The sequence below is a fragment of the Neodiprion virginianus genome, chromosome 7 (genome assembly GCF_021901495.1).
Source record: "Neodiprion virginianus isolate iyNeoVirg1 chromosome 7, iyNeoVirg1.1, whole genome shotgun sequence".
In the NCBI taxonomy this organism is placed as follows: Eukaryota; Metazoa; Arthropoda; class Insecta; order Hymenoptera; family Diprionidae; genus Neodiprion; species Neodiprion virginianus.
In genome coordinates this window covers 3822320-3849218 of record NC_060883.1, presented here as the reverse complement: position 1 = coordinate 3849218, position 26899 = coordinate 3822320, and the positions used below count along the sequence as shown (strand labels likewise).

Sequence of the window (26899 nt, the reverse complement as noted above, 5' to 3'; positions counted from 1 at the left end):
CAAACTGAGCCGAATAATAAAAACGATTCGTAATCTTTATGCAGTAAAATTGAAATCGATTGTTCTTACGTAGTTTTTGCCGGGCATTTTTTTTTTTTCTTTTTTTGCAACGATTTTTTACTCCAGAAAATACGTCACTTGACTTTGGACGGTAAAAAAATTACGGAACTGAAGAGAGAATAATTGTCTGATTACTCTATCAATTAACGACAATCATCACGCAATCGTGATCGTTAATCTGTCCTGTAATCCATGCAGCTATGCGCGGTAATTGCTTATTGCCAATCAACATTGAGCCGTTTCACTGCGCTTTGATGTTACGTTTTACACGGTTGGATACTTTCCTCTTTATACATTTTACCCAGGTTACATTGTTGATAATTATAGGGGATTGATCGCGCCTCATTTCAACAAGTCAAAGGTACGAGTGCAATTGGGAGAATTGATTACTCTCTTTTTTTTTTTTTTTATTCGATTAAAGGTCTTATTTAACATTAACTTTTCAAAGTTTTAATTCTATCACACGCGACAATTCAGTATCGAAAATCAAAAGTAACGCTATGTTTTAGATATCGGACTTTATTTTCACTGTGAAAATTTTTCCTTCCATTTTTGTAGACTAATTTTCAAAGTGAGTTTTTTTGTTGTTGTTGGTTTTTTTTTTTTTTACCACGACAAAAATAACCCATGATAAAAAATTGAAAGAAAATCATATCAAATTAAAAGAAATCGTATTAAATTTCACATGATTTATTCATCGTCGGTTAATTTTTGTACAGGTTATCGTTGTTTGGGTTATTTGCGACAGGTTATTTTTGTCTTGGGTTATTATTTCCCTTGAAAAAAATCTACCCGTTATGAATAACCGGCGGAAAAATAACCCGAAAAGAAAAGATTTTAAAAATAATTATATCTGATTGAAATAAATGTTATTAAATTTCAGGCGTTGTTTTTGGCTGGTTATTTTTGTTTAGGTCAATATTTCTGGGTTATTTGGTTCTACAAGTACCATAATACGAGAAGAACCCACGCTTCCACCAATTTATTCCGTCCATAGAAACGCGAAACGGTATCTAGTCGTGAGTTGGTTCATATTTATATCGTTGGCTGTTGGGTAGGTGGTAATATTTGCCCGTCAGGGTGTTTTGCACGTTGAGTAAATAGTGGCCGGGTATAATAACGCGATCGTCAGAAGTTATAACGAGCTTGCGACAACAGCGTTGCGGACAATATTTATTTAATTACAGAGCTCGATTTACCACCTCCGGCACCCCGGCAATAAACGGATGCAACGCCTACGCCATAATATCGTGCTGAAATCCGGACGAAAGCCAACCGAACGCGATGCGGTTTGTAATCACCGGTGAAAATTTCGCTGAAAAATGCTCACTCGCCGCCCATAATTATCCGCATTACTCTCGGTATCTGCGATACGGATGCGGTCAGATTCGCCGGCGATAAGCTGGAAAATATTTTTACCCATAGCTCTCGGTAATCCGGTAAAAAATTGGACTGCCTGTATCTCGCTTGTACGATCTGCAACGGAAAGATAACAAAAAAAAAAAAGAGAGAGGGGAAAATATTAACGAATCGAAAACAGACGGGAGCAAAATATATTTGAGAGATTAAACCGAAGCCGATCGATCTTAACCCTTTGAGTCACACGTTATTGCGCTGAGTCAAAATTCGTGACAAGATAGTATTCTGTGATTTTTTGGGATCACTGGATACGAATCGGATTTCAAAAATTCAAGACGGCGGGTCCGATATGGTGGACGAAAATTGCAAATTCAATAGAATTTAGTGAAAAAAAAAAAAGAAACTTGAAGCAGTGGTTTTTGGGATCGCTGATTATGAATCTGAAATCACATTTCGAAAAATTTTAAATGGCGGATTTAATATGGCGGACGAAAACTTAAAATTTCATCGAATATAGGTTTAAAAAATTCGATTCAGGGGTTTTTGAGGTCGCTGATTACGAATCGGAAATCAGAACTTTGAAATTGGTTGAATATAGTAGATGAAGATTGCAAATTTGATCGAATATGGTGAAAAAAACTTTATCCGGAGGTTTCCGGGTTACCGATTGAATTCGACATACCGAATTTCAAATTCTGATTTCAATTTCGTAATCACAAACTCCAAAAACTCATGGACAGAGTTTTTTTTCTCCGGATTCGTTAGGTTTCGAAATTTTTGTCCGCCATACTGGATCCGCTATCTTGAATTTTTTAAATCCGATTTCAGATTCCTAATCAGCGTCCCAAAAACTTACAGCTTATGTAAAACATGTATAGATGCAGAGGGGTAAACTTATTCCTTCAATTTTCACGATTCGTTTCAGTCAACTTGTTCCTAACAATAACGATTCACAATATATCGCAATAATTACTATCGAGTATTAAAAACCTTTTGGTATACAATCAAAAATAGCAAAAAAAAACTGCGAAGAAGTATGTTGAAAAATTCTCTAAATATACATACAATGGATATAAAATAGGTGGTAAGAATATTTACTTTTCCGACTCAAAGTTTACTTCACAGATTTAAATAATCTTTCTCTCAAAATGAAAGATCTGGATTTTCGGTAGCTTTTAAGTATTCGGATTACATTTCCGACCATTTTTCAATCCGTGAAGCCAATCCTTCGATCAATTTCGACCAATCACGAGTAGTTTTGTATTTCTGATTCGTATCAGATTTATCTTCCCCCAGTAACAAGCCAAAAAAAGTTTACGATAAAAGCTTTGAATGAAAAGTTCAAATTTCGGTTAAAAAACGGAGCTGTAGAAAAATCTTTCAACCCTCTTAATAACGGATTAGAATCGACAATTTCGATACTCAGAAACAGCAGTTGTCACTTGCACAATTGCATTCGTCTCTGCGATTCGTACAGGGATTAAAAATAATCTCTAAAGTCTGTTACGAGCTTCTTTGAACGGCATCTCGATAATGAAGTTCGCAAGTATTTTACGACCGTCATAAACAGTCGTGCAAGTAAGAAAATGTCGTATAACTCAAACCTTCGTTTTGCGGAACTCGGAGGTCTTAATTACACATCAACCGAGAGTCTCAGCTGCAGCTTGAAAAGCTTGACGGGTATTATATGATATTCTTCGCCGTTCTACGGTCGTTCAAAATTCACGCGAAAAGAAGATTGAAACACGCACGAGGATTCAGAGTCAGACAATTTTTCATGATTCGCTTCTGAACTGTTCTTCACGTGTTCTACTCTCATAACACGAGAGACGTTTGAAAAGTTGAGAAGAGAAAGAACAAAAAAAAAAAAAAAGCTCACGAATAAAATCACCGAGAGAAAATGCCAGGAATAACTTTTCAGTCGTTGTGTGAAGTTTTCAGACATCTCTTGCTGAAATCAAAATTTTAAACCTTTATTCTTGTGGTACTCGATTTTTCTAGCTGGAATTTCGTAAATTCTACTTCGGAAGAATTTTGTTTAAAAAAAAATTCCATTTCACACGTAATATTTCAGACAAATCATATAATTTTGGTGATCAAGATGCTGAAGTTGCGTTATTTAAAAATCGATGAAATTTCGCGCGTGTTTTTTAAGCGCTATTCACAGTTAAAGAAACAAAAAAAAATTTTCGAAGAGAAACGGAGGGAAAATCTGAAATTCTAATCTATCCGTGCTTTATGATTTTTTGAACAATCGTGGAAACGATTGGAGCTTTGAAAAGTATGTAAAGATGTCGAAAAAGAGGAGATTTCGCGAATTGAATTCGCTCAGCCTTATACGCATGATTTTGTTTAAATTTCATTAACGACCATGAATTTATTGTACATCTCAAGGTGTAAAACGGCGAGGAGACGATATCAGGCCTGCAGCTCTGTTTGCTTTACATTCCTGATTGAAGAACATAATATAAGTGAAGAGTGGATTTTGATGAAATGTAAACATAATCATACGGAAGATCAATTTTCAGTGAGGAAACTTCGGGACTGCAGGTTCGTCTCCTCGTCACCTTTACACCAATTTCAAAACTGTCAAACTTTTCTCACATTTTCCCTGCAACATCTACTTTCGAATAAACGCGTGCATATAATCGTCAGATTTTTAACCTCCGACGTGCAGTTTCCAGATTCAATTTTCTCGTCCAACAAGGTCGGCGAAATTCCGGATTCGGCTTAAATCACGACGTTTATAAACAAATTATGCATTAATATACGTAAAATAAATAAAATTTCGCAGTATAGAAGGGCCGGTAAATTTTATTTTTTCTTCTAACGGAGGATAACTTTTCTGCGAAACTGACGAGTAAAAATTAAAACAAATCGCTGGAAAAGAAAAATAATATCTGCCCGCGAAATGAAAATTTACAACTTCGTCTAATGCTTGATAAAAAAGCTTGAAATCTGCGAAATCCGAGCCAAAGGCACGTCTGTTATAATAAACGATACCGAGTAATTATTCTATGCAAAGGTTGTCGCGTCCCTTTCGCTATTAAACTACGTGGAACCCAAATTGTCTCGAGTTTTTGGAAACGTTCTTTTGCAAAGCGAGTGGGCATTTGATTTCTATACCCTCAAAAAGAAAGATATTCATCATCTGGAATAACTAAATAAAAAAAAATCAGACTCTGGGATATTTCTTACGAGACGAACGATTTCTTGGAGGCAAATTACGATCAAACGGATCGTCGGAAATTAATTACTCCTTCTTACGCACGGATGGTATTGTATAAAATCTTAAGGCTAAATTCGTAACGCAGAATTGAAAACAGATTAATTAAATTACGGCTCGTCTCTTTGTCCAAGTTCGAAGCGTGAAACGATCGAAGATTACAATGATCGATAGCTGGATTAAAATGAACAAAAAAAATTTCTTCGTCTTCCGGGACAAAAAGCGTAATTAATACGTTTTGACTATACGCAAATCGAAATTTGCGAGGTAAATTTGCCAAGAAAGGATATTTCTCGAGACCTTCGTGCCGAGTTTCTAAGTGAGCGACAGAGACGAGATGATTGCGGATAATTTGCGGCGGTTATACGGCTATCCACTTTCTATCGTAATTATCTCGACTCCCCCTTTACGCGTCGCGACGCCCGGCGACGTCTCGTTTAAACAGTAGAGCAACACTCAAAGCCTCTCTCGATCCTTTGTACAGTTGATTCGGCGAATTCTGTGTTTGCGTTTAAGGGTTCGCATTTTGAATGGAACGATTTCACGTCGGGCGAGTAATTTGGTCAGGTATTGATCGCGGCGGCGTTTTTTCGAAATCGATATAACAAAAATAATTTTGCCGTACAGAAATGTCTGTTTATTCACTGATGCATGATTCAATGTTTAAAACAGACGATCAATTATCATCAACAAATTCCAACATCGAGGCCCTCGATCCTTTTATCAAGAATCATTCAGTTTTTTCATCGTCAAATCGTGCAATGATTTTATTTTCGTGCATAAATTTCAACGTCATTTCAAGTCGAGTCTTAAACATGTTCCAAAAAATATCGAAACATTTTCGTAGAGATGTTGGGATATATTTTTTCAAATTCTGTAATTATATCTCTCGAAAGCAACTGTTTCGACAACTTTTCGTAATGTCGTCAAAGATCTAGAGAATGTGTAAAAATTTCCGTTTGAAAGTGAAAAAAAGTATCATCGAGTACAAGATCACAGCTTCGGATATAATCTCGATGTTTCAAAATGTCTTTAGAATTCTGATTTTGAAAAATTCTAAAAGCGCACAAACTTCGAATTTTTTGTAGCTAAAGTTAAAGTAAGAAAATTAAACTTTGAAAATCTGAAACATCGAAATTCCGAATGATCGAAGATTTTAAGTTCTGGGACTTTCTGGCTCGGTGAAATTTCACCGCTTTGATCTTTCTTTGTTTTGGATTTTCGATATTTTTACGTTCGGAATCCTGTTCGTTCCTATTTCCAATTTTTCTGATTTTTTCCACTCACTCTTCGAGTAAACTACGCCGTTCAGGTATATTTTAATTTTGGTAATTTCACTCAATCTAAATTTTACTTTTTGAAATTTTTGCTCTATCGCCGCTTGAATTTTCAGAATCTGAAATTTCGGAACTTTGAACCGTCGAGATTCCTTCCATTGGAAGCTTTTGTCGTTCCTCACTTAAATTTTCGCCATCAAATAATTCGGAATCACTAGTTTTCGGAACTTGAATCCCGGTCAGATTTGAAAATTCCTCAGCCCTGAAAATAAATCCTCTGTAAATCCCCACCGTACCTTAAATAACGGACAAGTTATCAAGGTACCAGGTTTAAGGTTGTAATCTTCCCCTTTCCTCGCCGTCTCGCTCGATAAGTTAAACACACGATTCGCTCGTCAATCGGGGGTGGAATTTATTGGTCGGGATGACGTCAATCGTGGCTGGGCCACGAGATCGTAAATTAATTAGGGAATCCCCGAGGGTTGGGATACGCGTGTCGGGATGCCGGCGGTCTGCGTCGCCCCTTTTCCCAGGGGCCCGCAGGGCGCTTACTGGTTAGGAGATTATGACTCTCGGCAGTTAGCACATGGGAATAAAATGTTTCATTAGACCGTCGCGCGGCTTAGGAGTTTCCCCGAAGCTTAACTGAACCCCGTAAAGGGGTTAAAGAATCTCATAAGCTCGTTCACACCCGGGAGAATATTTTCCCAAATCGTTTCCTCGCGTCGTTTTCCTTCTTCCTCGTCGCATTTTAGGAACGCGCGATATACGAAATGGGTCAATTTTTCATACGCTTCATTTTTCTACATCATCGATCAATTTAACTCGTTTGAGTTCCGACAGTTTTAATCAATTTGCGGCAAAAATATAAAAGGGCAAGAATTTTCCTAGATTGATTATTTAATTTCAATTAATTATCTGAAAACGTACCATCTTTTTTTTTACATTCGCATCCTTTATCAAACTACTTTGTGTTGCCTTGTATACATATTTTTCAATTACATGTATATATCGGTTAAAAATTTGTTTCATAAACAAAAAAATAAAATAAATAAATTTAAAAAAATCATACCAACAAGTAATTTATATTTCATTTTTAATTCTGAATTATTAAGAAAATTCTGGCAGACATCAATTTCTATGACTATTGATAAGAAATCGAATGAATAAGAATTTACTTAGTGAGGTTAGAAGACTGTGTTGCTTTAGGTGAAGAAAAATTTACTTGAAGCTGGAAAAATGAATCAAAACTGTTTGGACGGTGAAATATATTGAATACAGCTCAAAGATAAGAAGCAGAAATAATAATAATACAAACAATCTTCTGCTGCAAATTTGTCAAAGTTTCATAACTGGGTGTTTGATCCTAATGATGGATACTGATTTTAGAGTCAGTAGGAAGAATCATTCCAGGGTTATTCGTTCGATGAGAAAGAAATAAATATAAAAAATTCAGCAATCTCGTTGAAAGTGTTGTTGAATAAAAAAAAAAAACGGTGCTATTTTTGACACTCAAGGCAAAATTCCAACAAAGAAGAAATTGAGGGTACGAATTAACCCCCAAGTTAAGGATTTGAGGTTTTTTTTTTTTTCTCGCAAAAGTGTTGACACGATGAAAAAAATATTTTCATAATACGAGTAATTGTTTCAAACGAACCAATTTACTCAGTTCATAGTCTCTATAAACAATGCGTACTCAATGAATTTGTTGAAAGCATTGAAAAAATATTTGAGAATTATTTTAATTTCCGATTAACATATTTTGCAATATATATCTGACTTATATTTATGTCAAAAAAATATTTTCACAGTATCGGTGATTGTTTCAAACGAACAAATTCACTCAATTCGTTGTCTGTATAAACAACGAGTACTCAACGAGAACTCGTTGAAGGAATTAAAAGAAAAAAAACAAAAACGTTCGAGAATTATTTAAATTTCCGATTAACATATTTTTAAAAATATCCTACTGCCCACAGTGTCATTTTCAAAATGATAAATTCATCCTCCCGGTTGCTATAAATTTAATTTCTGGCTTCAGCCAAGAGGCTGATTTTAATCTCGAATTTTCAAAGCTCCTCTCACACCGCATACCCGAGCGATCTTTCACTGTGGTTAAATGTGTCAGAGACTGCATGTAATTATTCTAATGCAATACGGAGTGCACGGAGGTCTTGGTCTCCGGACCCAGGAGCAGCACTCACATTTGAATACGTTTGCGATAGCAATTTTTTTCTTTCTTCCTTTTTTTTTTTTCTCCTTTTATTTTCCCTTATTTTTCGTTTTTGGTGTGTCCCTTTTTTCCTCACTCCTTTCTTTTTTCTTTTTTCCTCTTTTATCTCCCCCGGGCTTCACCGCCCGTTAAACGGAAGTGGCAAACGAGCCACTTCACGTCGCCGAGAGCTGCGGATGCTTGAAAAACGCTCGTTTCCATTTCCCCCGAAGTATTCATTCCGTTAATTGTATTAACTACCGCGCACCGCGTGTGGCTCCAAAGCGTTCAGACTTGTTGAAATTTTGGAAAAACGTTCGATTTTTTTAAATTCTCCTGTTTTTTTTTTTTTTTTTTTTTACAAACTTTTTATTCCGAATTTTTCACCAACTCCGGTATTCCCGTATTTGAGTAGATTGAATCGCTAAAATGATTAATTCTTGTAACGAACGGGTTTTATGTACACTCGATTCTTCGGATGAAGGGTCTTAAACATTTCGTCACGTAGATTTTCTGAAAAAAAAAAAAAATTTCGAGAACTCTGAAAAAAATCAAGACGAAATTTATTCTGCAATATCGAGAACTGGGAATAAAAATTTGACGAAACGATAACTTGTTCAGGGAATGAAAAAAATGATTAGTCAATCGAATTAAACTCCTCAAGAACTTTAGTTTCAGTTTAATATATCATCGATTCAAATTATTAATAATGACAGAGAATCAAAGATAAATTTATTATTATTATTCAACAATAAAGCGATACTTGTATTTGTAAACTGCAGATTTTTCGTCACCTATTCGAACAATGAAGTAACCACGAATCAGTATTGATTCCACCAGTCAAATCGTTATTTTCTCTCATTTTCTTTTCTTCCGCGTTCTTATAACGCAAAATTTCATTCTTCTAACAATCTTCGACAATCCTAACTTATTTCCAAAGAACCAGTCGCTCCGTTGAATAATTTTTTTGATACGTGCAACTTAAAATCAATCGACGAAACCGTTTGAATTATTTGCAAATGTGTGCAAATGTTACAAAACGATTCCACGACGGCTCCGTGAATTGAAATTCGAATAACACTTCTGATTTTCTTCAGTTTAACGACAGCGGATGCGCGAAGCATTTATTGGTGGTTGGAAATTTTATAAGCAATGGAAATTTATTCTATCAGGAAACTTCCCATGTTTTATGCCACCTCGCAATTTTTTATTTATTTTTTTTCTTTCTATTTGTTCTTCCGCTTTCTTGGTGTTTTGGTTTTTTTTTTTTTTCTTCTTTTATCGCTCTTCTTTTATCGCAGGACAATTTATATCCGCCCCCATACAATGTCGGAACGGGGCAAAAACACACACGCAACACAATATCGGTCATAACCAGTTTCCCGGGTTACTACCTGCATACAGGAGTGATGATTTTTAGGGCTGCCGGGTCTGTATGATGTGTACTACTGTAATAAATTGCGAGCAAGTCGTATAAAAGTGGAAAATTTTTGCCTCGTTATTTTCCACGGATTCTTCAACGACTCTGGCTCGCCTTTTTCTTCGACTTCTACTTCATTTTAACTTTTCTTTTATCTTGTTCAACAAGATCGATTGAATCACCCGAGTCTACACTGAGAAAAATTTCATTTGTTACAGTAACTAGAAAAATTCAGTAAAACAGGTATCGTTAAAAGAACTGTTTGAAAAAATGACTGACTAAAGAGGAGAGTAATAATAAATGAACGAGTGAGATAATTTGTACACGAATTATTGAAGAAGAAATGAATAATTGATAAAATACGAACGACTGCAAAGCTAAAAATGGACGAACGAATAAATGAACAGATGAATGAATGATTCAGCCGAGTCATAAATCCTTATCTGAATCAATTACCTCAGTTACTAAAATTTTGTGTAAGCTATTTACGTATGTCGAGAGTTTGACGAGTTGTTAGATCGACGAATAGCCGGGTCGAAATATATTATATCGATGAATGAACGGATAGATGGACGGTTGGACAGACAAGCCAGCAGGAATAAAATGTAATTTCCCGAAGCTTAGCGCGGCCCAATTTTCGGACCAGTAAATTCCAATAATGTCGAACAGTCTTAAAAAGTTCGTAAATCACGCGGCATGGACGGCCTTCTGATTTATATCGAGAGTTCTCCGTTTCCGTGCACGTTACGATGTGTAAGAATCTGGCCGTCGAGCTTCCAGCTGGACACAAGTTTCTCGACGAAAGCAGAGCGTGCAAAAGGACATCGGAATTTCTCTAAAATTGTTATTACACCCCTGAGAGAAATCAAATTATGCCGAAACTTTTCCGCCCCCTAACGGCACGGCAATAATTCGCAAAAACTTGGGTCAATTTGAATTTTAACCTTCTGCAGTGATAATAAAATTGGTCAGACATATGTATATTTGACCGAACAAATTTATACTATTTTTCAAAGTTTCTAGTTCGGAACACAAAAATGATAAATTTTTCAAGAGATTATTGAGTATTCTTAAGACCGAATTTTTTATTCGTATGACTATTTTTTTAATTACGTACTTGAACGGGCGACGAAAAATACTACTAGATCATATTTTTTCTTTTTCAAATTTCACGAAAATCATATCTTAGTCAATTTGAATTTTAACCTTCTGCAGTTATAGTAAAATTGGTCAGACATACATATATTTGCTCAAACAAATTTATACTATTTTTTAGAATTTCCAGCCTGGAACATAAAACTGATCAATTTTTCGAGAGATTTTTGAGAAAATAAATTTCAGGATAAAGGTTAATTTTAAAATGACGTGAAATTATATATTCGACTGAGCAAGAATACAGTTTGGTTTTGAAAACTTGTCGAAAATATGCTAAAAAATATGGCATCATATTCAGAAAGAAAACAAAAATCAATAAATCAGCAAATTAAAAAAAAAAAAAAAAGAAATGTACAGTATACGAGTAGCACATTTGCATATAAAGAAAATAATTTCGTATGTATGAGAATGTAAGGAGGAGAAGAAGAAGAAGAAGAAGAAGAAGACGAAGAATAGGAAGAAAATGCTCTTTTTTTTTTTTATTACTCAGGCTGGAATTGAGATGCGGCTGGCGGCGCATCCTGGAGTTGGGATCCTTGAAAGATGGAGTCCCCGAGGAGCTTGGAGCAGTTCTGTTTCAACATAGAGTAGCTGCGCGCCACTTTGAGAGTTCTTCAAATAAAGGCCGGTGTATGTACTTCTTCTTTATCTACTTCGTTTAGCACCGCTCCGTTGCATGCCACCGACTCAACCGGCAGGAGTAGGTATAACCGACTATTATGTATATTAGGGGAACGCTAGTAGTCTTTACTCCCCTTCACCCATATACATTTTCTCCTTGATATTCGTACGTGTGCAGGCGTTGTTTCCCCAGCCATTCAGCCGTACAGATGTGCAGCACGGTTATTCGACAAAGTAGCTTCCGCCACACCGCAAGGATGCGATCTCGAGATTCGTCCACACGAGTTCCCGTAGGATATGCGGAAGTAAACGCCTGGATACGGTATTTTCGATCGGAAATCCTACGGTGTCTAAGGATTTCACAGAGAAACTCGAGTCGACTCACTTCACTTCCAACCCGTTTCGTGTTATTGAAATCCATTCGACGGAACGCTTAAGGAGATCTTCCCGACCTCGTATAACTTCACGTGACTCCAAGTGACTCGAGGATATCGAGAAATCGTCATTTATCATGTCACAAAACTGCACCGTACTTAAATGGATTCTGAGTCACTTGACAGGAAATTAAAAGACATCAACTGAATTCAAGTCGAATGGTTTCAAGTGATTTTGATGGACGACTTAATGAATTCAAGAAACTTGAAGCGATATCGTGTGTGACTGGATATCGATTTAAATGACTCCAAGATCTTGAATGACTTTGAGAAAATTGAGAAGAATTCAAAATACAATGAATTCAACGAAGTCAAGTGAACGCGAGTCACTTTGGATACAATTGATTGACTTCAAGTGATTTTATATAACCGAATGAGTTCAAGTGATGTGAAATCGTGTCATACGACAACTAAGACAAATCGGTTCGAATGGTTTCAACTTCTCAAATGACTTTATGGCAATTGACAATCAGATGGCTTGAGACTCAATGAAATTACCTCACGTCATTGGAGATCAGTAGGTACCTAGTAACTTCCGGTAAACGGAACTTCAGAAATTTGTTCCTAAGCCATAATATGTTAAGATACTCGGATGCATGAAGTGGAATGAAAGTCATCCATAAAATTCTTAGACATTCGTAAATTAATGTTTCACCTGACTGAATCCATTGAAAAATGGGAGGGTTCAGTATCAGGTATCATTTGATCTGGGAGACTGTTTTCGTGAACCTTGTGCCAGTCTGCGACCTTTGGAGATCTGTCGTCAGAGGTAAGCGGTAATAATTTGGGCCACTTTGAAGTATCGGAGCTCATCGAGGCGCCGTGGTGACCGAATAGTAATATCGGGATCACACAGAAATCGGATCGGCGGAGAGAGAGAATTGAAATGTGAATGGACGGTGGGCGGGGTGAGGATCGGGGGAAGAGGACACCGATTAATTGGATACAGGCCGGTGCTGTCCTCCTATTTCAAGTAACGTCACTCTGCTCTGCGTCCCGGACGCTTCGCGTCTGAATAGCGGGGTTTTCTGTGTGAGCTTCGCAAATAAGCAACCCTTTGACGAAGCGCCCGAACAACCCTTTGCTTGTTACCAGCTTCATCGGGCGCTGCAGCAGCGATCCATGCACCACCAGGCTGTCGACAATGAAAGTCATTTAAAATTCCGTTCGTCAGTTTGAACTTTTGATCGGTAAAACTTTCGGTACGTTACAAGTTCCATCCTCATCGAAGCCATTCAAACTCTCCGGATCATGTTCGATCGGTAATTTAACGTGGCGAAGGACATCCAGTGCGATATTGCTTTTGATAGTTGCACTGTTTTGTTTTTTTTTTTTTGATGGATGCATCGAAATAAAAACATTCAGTCTGTCCAATTTCACCGAATCCGAAAGCATAATTTGACATTCTGCTTTGTGTAGTTTTCTACTTCTTGCAACTGCGCCAGTGAATTCAAAAACAACAATATCACGTTGTACAGTTGTTCTACAGTTTTTACGGTGCCCGGACTTTTGGTAACTATAACTGCTGAAAGGCAGTTGGTGTTCGAGGAAGAAACAACCCCTTTTCGAAACGTTACGAAGCGACGCGTATTCAAGTGTGTCGGTAACGTTTGCGTTGATAGTAAAACAGGATTCGTGAGCACATTTATTCTCAATTTAATTAACGTCGAACGGAACAATTGAACCGCTTAAACTGCGGAAAGCGAGCAGACGCAAAGAGGGAGAGAGAAACAGGGAGAGAGAGGTTGAACTTGCACGCGATAAAGGTGCTCACCACTTTGAGAGAGCGAAGTGGGTACTTAAAAGACGTGCGAGACATGTGTAAATTCGAGTAAGATCGATCGACGAGCACACAAACGTACCGATTCACCGTACCAACTGCAGGTAAACGTCAGTTCTGTTAATCCTCGAAGAAATTATCTTTTCATCACAAAACAAACAACGCCAAAGGGTTGTGACTATTAATCGAGTCAAATTACACAACAGCTTGGTTAATTGAGTGTCTTCGCTGCATTCATCGATCTTCGTTGAATTACCGTCCCTTTAATTCGAGCGCTCCATTTTCATCTGTATTACATTGCACACTGTCAAACTCAGACTTTGTGTCTACGCCGACATCAAAATCGATGAGTAATAAGTTGTGTTAATACTAATTATTAAAGATGTGTACGTAGGAAAGGAATTTTTATATTGTACGATTATTTACTCAAATTCTTAGAAAAGGAGCATTTGTAATAACTGAGGATAACGAGAATCATAAATGACTGTAGATGAACCGTTTGAAATTCATCCTGATCAAATTTCACATGCAATACTGATGGTAGACTAGCACAGATGGTTCTGGATACAGATTCCTGCACCGACTTATTACAGACACTTTTAAAACGTTCTAGAAGTTGGTCAGAATGGGGATATCCTCACACTCTTCAACGTACTAGAAGTGTCGATATAATGTCGGTGCAGGAATCTGTATCCAGAATTCTCATTCCTACTTTACTGATGATAATCGAAAAAAATTGAACACTCATCCGTCATTTCTGCTTTTTTTTTAACTAATCTCAAGTATTTGGCCCGTTTATAACTAAAAAAAAATTGCCGCAAGCCTGAAGGAAGTAGAAATATACTTAAAAGTCGCTACTAATTACTGTAATATTTTTTATTCATTTTTATGTGTGCACCTTAAGAACTTATAAACATATATATATTGGTTAATTTTTTTCGTATCGTAAATAAATAAAAAATATTGCAATAATCGGTAGCGACCTCTAAATACTTTCCTACCTCCTCCAGATTTTACGACAGTTTTGTTCTCAGTGTTAGCCAGAAATTTTTCGAGTCGCACTTTAAAAAAAATGCTGGACGTGCCGCTGCAACGGAGCTAGGAATATACATTGCTATTTGTGACCTATTGCAAACAAATCGATAGGCCATATACACGTATAGCGGGCGAGTATATAGAGAGAGTGGCGATATGTTCAAATATATACGAGTGTGTCCATCCAACCCTCTGCATTCTGCAAATCCTTTCCGATCTCTAATTTCACGTCTCTGCTTTGACACGGAGTAGCTATTTGTGGAAATGGCAAATTCGACTGCAATTTTATTATTCAAAGCAAGGGAGTGTGAAATTAAGAACGAGTTGTTGCCCAAATTTATTTGAGAATCAAGTTCGAGCTTCGAGCAAAACTGCGCAACACGGTATTATCCATAATTCAAAGCTCCCTTGTGATTAATTTTTTCGTCAGAAAACAAGCGAATTTCTCAATTTCAAAAACAACCTTTAAATATCGCAGTTTCAAATTTGAAAAAATTAACGATTTGTATCCAAGAAAAAAGAAATATTCTTCAACTGACATGGGTTCAGTAAACAGAGGCTTAACATCGAAAGCAACCGAGTTTTTTCACTACTTTTTCTTGTCGTCTTTTTTTCTTCTCGTTCCCTCTCTATCTCTCAGCGACGTATTTCTGTGACGAAAATCCTGAACATCTTTTAATTCAAGACGAGAGTAGCCGGTGGCTTATCGCATTTATTTCGTTCGTCGCCTTTTTCTATTTCCTTCTTTTTCTTTTCTTTCATTTTTTTATTTTTTTGTTTCTTTTATTTTTTATTCGTTTTGTTCGCTCGAAATTGGCAGTGAAGAGAAAATGTAACCGCTGAGTTTATCATTCTAATTAAAATTGAAATAACCGTACCGTTGATTATACCGGCACTCGTTGACGAGTAATGGCGGGTAAAAGGAGAAAGGAACGGACAAAGCGGACGGAAAGAAGGATATTATAAGAACGAGCATCGGGGGTGGAATGAAGAGAAAGAGCGAAAACGAGGGAAGAGAAAAAAAAAAAATATACGTCGGAAAACAACGGAACGGCGCAAGACTAATTTCCTGCAAAATGAGATTACAACTACGTGGCGAAAAAACCGCGAGGAGACTGCGGTCGAACTGCTCAGCAGCTCACTTCTCATAAAACCACAACGCCCAATCGACGTCGAAACGAAATCCTCCCTAAAGCCAGAAAGATTATGCCGGCTAATTATTACCATTATTTTTATTTCACGCAGTTATCTCTCAGGCACTCTCTGTCTATATATATATATATATATATATACAAGAATGATTCGGGAAATGAGCAAATTTTCACAAGGCATCTCATCTCGTCTCATTGTCAGCTTTACGTGCATGCCTGTGTTTCTCGTTACATTATTTTTATTGCAAGTTTCGTTCGTATTGAGTATAATTATTTTTAACCACAGCCGTTAGAAATACTCGAATAGTTGGTCAAATCAAATTTTCTTTTTTTTTTTGTGTCGTTGGATTTTGAGTAACATTGCAAGAATTTTTGAACGATTCTTAAATATTTACCATGATTTCAAGTCGTTGTATGAGAATGTTGAATAAATGTTTGGTAAACCCAAAGCTACCCGAATGTGGTTTCTAATAATTTTAAACAAGCGTGGATAATTGACACATGATTTGTTCAAATCAATCAAATTTCTTTCCCGTTTCTCACAGTCAACATTTGACTAACTTTGAAATAAGAGAATTGTTTTCAAAATTACTGACAGCCGTTTTTCAAGACTGGTAAAAATAATTGTAGAAGAAAATGATTTACAGAAATATGGGGAGTATTTTTGTCGAAACAATCAAGATTTTCGTCAATCATTATAAATTCGTTGCGCTTTCTTCGACATGTGGAGTCTATTCTAACCCTGGAAGTACGAAGGCGGAGAACAACCGACTATAAGGGGTTGAAAATAAGGCGAATAGGTGGTTGTGCATCTCCCGCAGGTTGTACCCAGAGGCTAGGCGGGTGAAACTTTGAGTGCAACTTGATATACACACGGGAAACTATTTTATAAGGTCTCCTTGCTGCTCGGGGCATTCCGAGGATGTTATTTACCCAGAGAGTAGTTCGCGATCTTATAAAGCAGCCCACAAATCTGTGAAATGGATACCCAAGTTCACTTCACGTCGGACAAAGTTCGCCTTCGGTTTACTTCACCGCGCTTATATTCCATCAACATTTACCTCAGCCGTAACTGTATCGAATCTACGAGTTATGTAACCGAGATACACTCGAGAATTTTCCCAATTATTTGCTGCCGATATTCATCGCTGCGTGGAACATGCAAAATCACTTTTAAAGTCGTGCCGATTTATTAAGTAATTACAGAAAATACTTTTCTCAATGTGAACCAAAGACAAAAGAAATTTTTATAACCTTCCATAAGCGCAACGAACTTCAAAGAATCGTAAAAATCTTCTCTAAACTGTTTTTGTCTTGCTCTAGTTCCTTTGAAGTTTCACTCATGCTTACAGCTTCCTTGTGATTCTTTGTTAGATTTTTGTAATGATTTAGCGATTCTTTTAAAAATAAAGAAAACGTGTTCCAAAATAAGAAAAAAAATAACATACATCACAATCCAGAAAGTGATGTGGGAAACTAAAGATATTTTGATACTTATCAAAGAAGAAAAAAAAAAGAACAGTAATACATTTTTACATCGCTGTTAGATTTTTTATCCATTTTTCATTCCAGTTTTAAAAATTTCTCGATACTTTGATATTTCATTGTCTTTCGGACCAACGATTCTAAAGTTTCGCAAAATATCTTTGCAAATTTTTGATTAAATGATTAAGTACATATTTTTCTGTATAAAAAAAGTGAAAACTAGAAGGTCGAAAAATGAGAAACTTTTCAACATTTTTCCCAACAATTCTAACTTGAGTGTCAGTTGAATTTCGACATTCGTGAAATATCAAAAATTTCGAAAAACTGTGCAAAAAGTCAGTATCGGGATACTGCTTTCCAAAAGGAAGCGTATGATAAAATTTTGCGTAATCAATGCGACGGGTAAAACGGACGTCAATTAAACAGATCGCAGTAGGAAACCGTTTCGATACGCAAAATGCGCGGCTGCAGTAATGCGAGAAAGGAGAGATACGCGTATATGTATGTATATTCCAGGGAGCTGAGCAGCCCGATGGCGAAATAACCAACCACGCGATCGCCTCCGGCACACGCCACCTTCGACCTTCTTGCCCGAGAACGTAAATCCATGCGAAAATGTACACTGGGCCGCATTAATGTTGTCCAGGCCCTCATAACCTCACTATTTTGGAATTAGGTAAGAAATAGTTTCACTAAAGTTAACCCAGATAATTAAAGATTCTTTCCAAAACATCAGAAATTTAACGCAAAGTATATTAAAGGAGTTGTTTAATAATTATTTATCTGAATCAAAAGTCAAGAAAGAGAAAAAAAACTTGTCGACATTTACTTGGCAAGGCTTCTATTGTGACAATGATGGCGGTTGTCAAACCAAATAATTTAATTACGTTAACGTTAATGATGTCATAGAAATGGATTCGAACAAATTTGAATAACACAAGCTCAGATATAAACAATTATAAAGAAGCATTTGTGATTAGAACGATTTACGTGGTGGAACGCTAGTATTTTTTATGGAATTATATGGCATTAGTTGCAACGTGCAAATGTAATCTTTGACGAACAACTGCTGAACATTCGTAAGTGCACTAATTTCTTTTTAACAACTTTGGATATGGCAATTTGTAAAAATTTGAGGAAATTGATCAATGAAAATCACTACGGTGATTAAAGTAACCCTTATCGCACTAATATCGGATCAAAAATACCAAAACTAGCAGATTCTCATCCTTTCAAGCATTTGTATTAAATTATTGACGTTTGCGCTCGACTCATTGAAATGTATTTAAATTGAATTTCGTTGTACAGCAGAAGCTTTGTTTTATTTGTATTCGCTAAGGTCAAGATAAATATGTATTCAAAATTACCAATTATGCAAATATAACGTAGACTTATGTGAAAAAATATGGAGTAAAAAATAAAATCTATTTTCGGGTAGAACATACTTTATTTTGACATAAATGAAGTTTCTTTTACTCGACAATAGTTCTTATTTTTTACTCAATAGTTTCTTCCGTATTTGAATTTTTCAAGTCTTCATTGCATGTATATATTATTTATTTATGAATACATGTTTATCCGGGCCCTAGTATTCACTAAAAGAATTATCGTAGATTCTGGAAAATATTTTTTTTCTCTTCTCGCAACTTCATCATCCTTAACAATATACCAGTCCAAGAATTGGCGTAACGTCTAAATGCAAGTAAACCGAAGATAAAAAGTCTTTCAACACTCACCGAGATGATTTTCATCCAGCATAACAGAGCACTCTTCGTTCCAGGACATCTTGTTCAATCACTTTACCACCTCAATCCTCACACGCTGACTGAATTGAGGATTCAAGGTTATCGTAGCGCCTCTTGCGGCTCAGCTGCGCAGTTGACCAGATGGTGGGGATGAGATTGAGAGCGATGTTGATGCGACAAGGTGTACAACCGAGGGTCTATATGCGAGGCTATTATATTCCGTTCCATTGTACTCGGTTCGCTATTTCCCTGCCGGTGGTAGGTGTCCGCTCTCTCGCTAACTTTTGTCTTCCAGCCGTTGATTTCAATATCGTGGTGCCTGCGAATGGAGACCGGCTGCTGTTGCTGCTGCTGCTGCTGCTCCTATTCCCACTGCCACTGGACGCCGGGGGCAGATCTCCTAGTTCACCCATTCAACCCTGCTGACCTCTGTGACCATCGGGGTATAAGGATTCCCGCTTCACGCTCCCGTTCCGATCGCCTTAACTGTTTCAATCGCCCTGCGAACAGCCAGAACTCCGGTCTTACCGTGTTGTATATACAGAGTGTCCGAAACTTCACGTCAGAAGTGATTTTAACAGAAAACACAGGTTCGTAATTGAAAAATTGCATTTTGTTTCGACTGATTCATGAAGTATACAGTGTAGGGTTAATAGTTAACGGTAAATGGTTTCCACGACTTTGCTGGAACGTACGAACTTTTTTATTGAACTTTTCCATGATCGTTTTGCATAAATGTAGCTGAATTTCGTTGATACAGTGTTCAATTTCGGCTGCAAATATGTTAGAAAACTGTTGGGAATGAAGAAAACAGAAGGAAAAGTACTGTGAAAACCTCTGATGAACGCAAAAGTAGATCTATTTCCAGACAGCTGCAGTATACCAGAGAAAGAGAGAAAGAGAGTAAATAGTTGTTAATGACTCCGGAACTGTTTTCGGCAGTTTTCAAGAAATGCCGGAAGCAGAAGGTTGTGTAAGGAAGGAAGGAAGGATAGGTTATGTGGCTGTTGGAGGAGGGTGTGTGGAACTCGGTGGATTCAGGGGCGGAAAGGTATAAGGTTCGGGGGTAGGAGATCTGGATCTCTAACTAACATATTGGTTTCTGGGCTGGTGCTCCGAGTAATGGGAATTGCTGCGGAAACTTTCGCTTCGCTATATCTCACGTATGATAATTCAAAAGCTAAATCACGAACGGCAGACGCGACGCGGCGAGAGCCTGCGGGGGTGGGACGAGTTTAACCACTTCGAGACAAAGCCTATCCGCGACAAATTATTTATCACGGAACAAACAGTCTTCTCGATGCCTGAATACGAAATGTATCCAACTCTGAGCCCCCTTTTCCTTTTTTATACACTTATCATTTTGGATCTTCGACGTCGTGAGCAGTACCTGTAAAGATGAGGGGATCCCATATGTTCTTCTAAAAGTTGTCTTCACCATTCCAAAGCACAAGAAGGTCTACCGAATAACAAAATTGTAGCTAGCATAATGATTGGTTCCGTTGAAAAATATTGGATTCCCCAAAAATCGAATGATTAAGATTTCGGATGATTATAAGGTCGGTACATTAAGTACAAATCCCTATCATAACATAAAGTATGGTACTGGAATTGAAACCGGAATGAGATCATCTGTTTGATTTGTAGTTGACGGAAGGCAGTGCGAATTTCGAAACCGAAAGCTAAAGTTATTCAGAGTAACCACCAAAGGCAGGTTATGGCAAGGATAAGAAATTATTCGAGTCCTCCTGGTATTCCTTGGTTAATGATGTTTGCACTGTCTGTCTTCCATCAAAATTTATGTGCGACAATGTGGGACCGAATCAAGTGAGCGAATCGCGACTCTCTTCGGGCCGCTGAATTCAGTGAATATTTATTCATTGACGACGTGCAGGTCTCATCATCTTTGCCGAGAAGATACGTGGGTTGCCCGAGGGTTGGAATCGGGGGAACGGTCGGAAAATCGAGACGTTGTCTGAAGAGCGCGGTGCGTGGGAGTATGGAAAGTTGGTTTGTTCGTTGGTTGGTTAACTTGTCTCAAAGTTGTTGCTTCTTCCCTTTTGAGATAGAAGAGGGAGGAGTGGGCCAGGTTGGGATGGAAACCCGGAACGGCGGCGGTAGCGCCAAGGCTTCGTGATAAAGTAAGAGAAACCAGGAGTTCGGTTGGGTCTCCAGGAACACGAGGATGAGGAACGCCGCGGAGGACCAAGGACCGACTTGTTAAGGAAGCCCTCGGGCTCTGCGCGATGAAATACCCTCGCTCCCAGCTCTCTCCTTCTCTAAACTAAAACGTCGTAATCTCAAGCACATACATTACTTTGGGTACACGCCATGTTCCTAGTTCTGCGACTCTCTCATCCTTGATTATACTTTCTCCACTGTTTCGTATACCAGTTTTGGGACGAGCTTACAAACTCTGAACAATCAAATTTTTAACACTCAATTCACTCGTCGCGAAAAGCGCCACGCATGCTATTGTGAACAACTGTTTCATGGACTTCTCGGAATGATGAAATTGCACTGAAAGTTGCGAATCCTTGGAAATCGCTACTTCCTGGAAAGCTTTTCTCAGTTGTTACTAGCATTCAAAGTTTCAGGTCTAGGAGTGTCTTTATGAAATTCATCAGATAAGATCCATTCCTCAACTTTTCAAATCCAGATTTCAAAGATGCTTTCAAGTGAAGGATGCCCCGTTAATTCCACTGTAGAAATCAACTACCGTTGAAGGTTCTGCATCTCAAGGTATCAAAAATTTCAAGATTAGCAAAACTTCACAATACGATTCAGGATTTGAAGACAAATGTTTTGTGGGATTTGAAATCATTTTACGCAATTTATGTAGGTTTTGGTAAAGATCCGAAGATGTAACTCAGATTGCCAAAGATATTTCATGATATTTGAGCCAATGTACCAACTGATGTCACCTGATTTCAAGGTTGGCTTTATTTGACTCCAATCTATTCCTCATCGAAAAGAGCACATGAACGAATTGTGATTGTAAGCCGGACGAAGGGTGCCAATAAAGAATCGGTTAAGAGGCTTGAAACACCGACAGGATGGAAACCGTCGTTAGGAAAAGTTGGAGTGAAGCGATTCTGGCTTTTCTGGTGAGATGGAAGAGAATACCGTAGTTCGAAGGCGAACGGCGTCGCTGTCGCGATATCGGAGGGTGAGAGGCAGAGGCGGCTGGGATCACGAGCCGGGGTGAAGAAAGGATTCGGGTAGTATGAGAGGTGATATTCCTAGTACGCCCGGGACTCCGATGATATTACCAGAAGTGATTTATGCACGATGCGAGAACCGCATATTGCGAGAAAAGACACTACTAATACCGCGGGGAGCAGACGCCCACATTCAGACCTTCTGCCGCCTTCCACGCCATCCTTAACGGGTGTCCGACCGAATGTCCCGGCCGCTTGGTCGTCCTTAGATCCCAGGATTCCCGGCCCTCTTTTGCCGCTTCCTTCCTTCCTTCCTTCCTTCCTGCCTTTCGCACCCAGTTCCTTCGTAATCTCGCAAGGGTATGATGTTCGCCACCGGAATTATTTCATATTGAGATTTCTTGGGCGATGTTTTGAACATTTTTCTTTCGAATTAGATCCCAAGTTACTTTTCACTGCATTATTAACTCCTACTGTGAGTGAATTCTGTCATTTATGACTATTGTAAATACTTCACAAAACTTTGACTAAGAGTACAGAATAATTCAGGATCATGGTTGCTTGTCTATCGGTAGAGTCGTTGCTCATCGTCAACTCGTGATGTAGATTTTCTACAGCGAAAAGTGATCATCGATAAAATTTCAAAATCCTTAATGATGAGAATTCACTGTCAATTCAGCTGACAATGATCAGCAACCGACGATGATAAGTGATAAGTAATAATCGGAAGACTTGCCAGTAACCATGATTCAATTATGGCAAGCTTTTACGTTTATAAGTAACCAGTAACAGAGTTGATGGTTAATCTTAATCAACAAAGCTGGCAATATTTGAAAATGATAAATGATCATCGACAAACGATGAAGGTCCCTATTCCTGACATCGAAGGACAAGTTCTCCGAACGGAAGGCAAGTTTTAATCGGATATCGATTAGGATACCAGGAGGAATTGAACACGATGAAAACCCAATTGAGATGCCAATCACATCGAGATATGTACCGAAATCACGATATTAATACCTCGGGAGCCGCAGAAGTCCAGAGAGTATGATTGTATTTGAAAAGTTTCCAAAAGTGTCGTTCCAACTTTTAACAGACAGCGTCTGTACCCTCTAAAACGACTTTTCATCCGTCTTACTCTTCTCCCGGCCTCTCAATCTCCTTTTGCCCATTCCTCCTCTTCTCCTCGGTGCCACCTAGTCTTCTTTTCTTCTTGTATTGTTCCCAGAGGACCGATGCGAAGGTCCTCGGAGATAAATATGCACATTTTTTCCATCCCTCCGTCTCACTTTTTCCTAAGCATCTTTTTCTTGTTTTTCTGGAAAAAAAAAAAAAAACAACCTCTGAGCGGAGTGAAAGTGGGCTGAGGAAACTGAGGCGATTTGGTATTCGGCTTGAAGCGATTACGGCAATGAGAACGCGGGACTAACAACAAGATTAACGCAGCCGTTGAAGACAGCCAACTTCCTCATTGGTAGTATTTTTAATGAAACTCTTCGTTTATCGGTTATCAGGCCGAGTGCCGTAGCTTCGACTGAAAAGCGCTGGTGGTCCCGAATTTAACCGACCCTGACCCTGCACCATCTTACTCGAAGATACCTACACAGCGCGCCGAAAGCAGACCTGTTCCATAGGTCGTTAGCGTTAATGAATAAGTAAGGTTAATTTGCGAATGGGTTTCACACTCCGCCTGGCATTGCCGTCTCATCCTCGTCGTCCACCGCCACCCGGAGGGTATCCATTTCATTATCGAGGCTCAAATCTTCGAACTTGAACCAGCCTAAGGAGCCCCATCCCTTGATTCTCTTTCTTCCCACCTCCCCCTCCCTTCACTCTCTCTCTCTCTCTCTCTCTCTCTCTCTCTCTCTCTCTCTCACACTGTCTCTCTATTCCACCTTTCAACTTGGTTTGGCGCTTCGTCCTCCGAGGATGGAGGCTCTTAAATCCATGAGCCGATGTCACCGAGCCTTGGAATATCCGTTTTTGCTTCGCGACGAATCTTCGAAACGGAAAGATCTGGATTAGAGTGAACGGGAAGTCCCTCTTCACCTGATTTCACATAGAAGGACTTCAGTATAACAATTGAGGTTCGATCAGATCTGCTTCTCTTTATGCCGAATGTAAATCATCGTTCCTATACACGAGAGTTTATCAAAGAACATTATATCTGCTCCTCTTTACACCGTATACTAAATCATCGTCCCTACATACCAAAGCTCATGTTCTTTGTCCGTGTTACGTTATTTTCCTCTTCTTGATGCGAAACGCTAGTGCCAGGATGTTTTGCTTTGCGAATTTCACATGTGACGATGATTTGAAGTACAAGTGGTTCACGTAACGGACTCAGGACTCATCGGGACTTGAAGTGTAATTCATGAACTCAAGGTACCTACCAGTAAACTGAATTAACTTGACTTTGGCTAACCCGACTATATTTCTGTTACACTACAGTGAGTTCGAATGACTTGATACGAATTGGAATAGATTTAATTTCAAAGAATTCGAGTAACACCTGCCCTATGTTTTCTGTACCGTACTTTCAAACGTGGTCCTGTGCCACCAAGCCACTTGAACTCTCCAGGAACACGAAAGCGTCGTGTGACAAAAGCATACCAAGCGTTGCGCCGAGCCCCGAGCAACTTTATAATTACAAATCGTTTCACTTTGAAGTTTGCCTCGGTATTATTCAATCGCCGGATCGGTGGAACGGTTTCATGGAATAAGATACAGTGTAAAGAGGCAGAGATAAAGAGAGGGAAATTGATCTTTAATTCTGTAAAGCCGTCCCAATTCATTCGCGACGTCGCGTACTCGCCTGTAACGACACCCTCCGCATCCTCACACCCTTGGCCGAATGTTTCCTCTCTACAGAGAGAATCGTTCAAGCTTACCAATCTCTAAAGACTCGGTTGGCTCTCCCTAAACGAAGGATCGCGATGGGAAGACGGATAGAGTCCTGGGGTATCCTTCGAGGCTCGCGCCTCCGGTTTCCTGAACAATTTGACGGACTCTTTTCCCGGAAAATCGGGGGGCTTTCGGTCCACCTCACTTTTTCGGCTTACCAAGTGGAAGTAGCTACGACCGGTGGTTCATCCATCTGTCGTCCAAGAAATGGAGTATATTGATTCCAAGAGGCTGTGTGCGGGGCTTCACGTCGACGAGTTAACCTTTCCTCTCTTATATTGTCTAACCGGAAGGAAGTGTCACGCCGTTTCACATCTTGTGTTTAATTTCGCCCCCGCGCCGCGTCCTTACAAAGCACGCTATACGCACCCATACGTACGTCTGACAGGGAACGACTGAACTCGAGACGTGTTGCACATACCGTAAACCGCTACCCCCTATCTACTCTCTCCCGAGTCCCTCTCGCTTTGAGGTCTCTGGATGAATTGAGCTGGGAAAAAAAAAGTGACGCGGGTTCACAACTCAAGCTGTTAACTCTAAAGAGTGGAAAATTTTTTCGACCTCCTGTACTTCGGCAAAAACCAAGTTCTTAAGATTCAGAAGCTTTTTCAATATTCCGTACCTTCGAAATACATACATTTTTTATTTTTCTTTCAAGTATCAAAATTTCAACCATTGGTTCATCAAATTTTCATTTGGATAGCGGAAATCGAATATTTCTTTGAGAATGGAATCTTGGTTCTTTGTCTCACTAAAAACCTGATCTTTGGAAATCTTAGCCACATATTCTGAACGTTGAACTGTAGTTACAGTCAATTATTCATAAATTGGAAACAGCAGACTCGAACGATATATATATATATATATTTTTTTTCCTTCTTCATTTCTAGCCTTGAAAAAGTTGTATCAGTACTCATACATTCCAGAGCAACAAATTAAATTAAACCGGTATAAAACGAGTAACGAAAAACGAAAAAGATAGAAAAACATGCTAAATTTCTCGACGTCCCTTCGGAATAATTCCGCTTCTGTAACCCAAGGCAAACTTTGTTTTATACAGACAAAAAGCGCTGGAATCCCTGACCCAAACTGATCGGCTTCGGGTGAAATGACCGTGTGATAGCTGCACTTTTGATTAGTACCGTTGAAATTCACGGTTCAATAACGAAATGAATCCACGTTCTATCCGCGCAACTGGATAGGTATATCTATAGTATAACGTAAATATACTATAACGTAATCGAAGCGAGAAACGAGAAGCGAGATAATCAAAGCATCTTCAAATAGTAAAATCAGATTTTCTATTTAAATTCGCACAGTACAAGTTTCCTTAGATTTTCAACTGCGTATTGATTTTGTTATGGTTAAAACATTTGAAATATGAGTGATTCCAGGTTTCGTAAATTATTTGCTAATTACCAAACTTCATCGTCTAGTTGATTTTCATATTACGGTGACATGATATCGATGATCCGTGACTGTACCCTAGGCTTCAAAGTCATCTTGACACGGAGTTGAAATTATTCGTTACTTTCATTGAATAAAATATTCCTCGCGTCTTGAGGCTTGGCAAACATCATCATCATCATCATCATCATCAGCATGCTGAAACTGTCATTCTATTCCGGTCTAACACGTACTCGCATCGTGAGTAATGAGAAGTAATTTCAGAGATTGTGTGCCTCGTGGTCGGTGGTGAAAGGACGGAAAAATGAAAGAAGAAAAAAACAAGAAAAAAAAAAAGAAGAAAACGAACAAAACGCGACGCAAAGAGAAAAGGGCAAAGGGGCGGTTAAAAAGTGAGGGATGATAAAAGTACCGAGCAAAATTAAAAAAAAAAAAAAACAAAAAAAGAAGAAAAGAATAATAATAAT

At 38.4% G+C, this 26899-nt stretch overlaps 1 protein-coding gene across 5 annotated transcripts in view; it reads right to left on the bottom strand.

Moving 5' to 3' along the window:
- The window catches only part of LOC124308940 (uncharacterized), a 92508-nt gene that overhangs the window by 21424 nt on the left and 44185 nt on the right, over positions 1-26899 (bottom strand). For 4 of the 5 annotated variants that reach the window (XR_006909146.1, XR_006909147.1, XR_006909145.1 and 1 more), the window contains exon 3: positions 18952-19460. The exons of the other annotated variant lie outside the window; for it this stretch is intronic. Coding sequence is in view for 1 of the 4 variants with exons in the window: in XM_046772119.1 (XP_046628075.1) it covers positions 18952-19000 (49 nt within the window). In the remaining 3 variants the exon portion in view is untranslated. The remainder of the gene's footprint in view (positions 1-18951; positions 19461-26899) is intronic. 5 annotated transcript variants of the gene reach the window in all.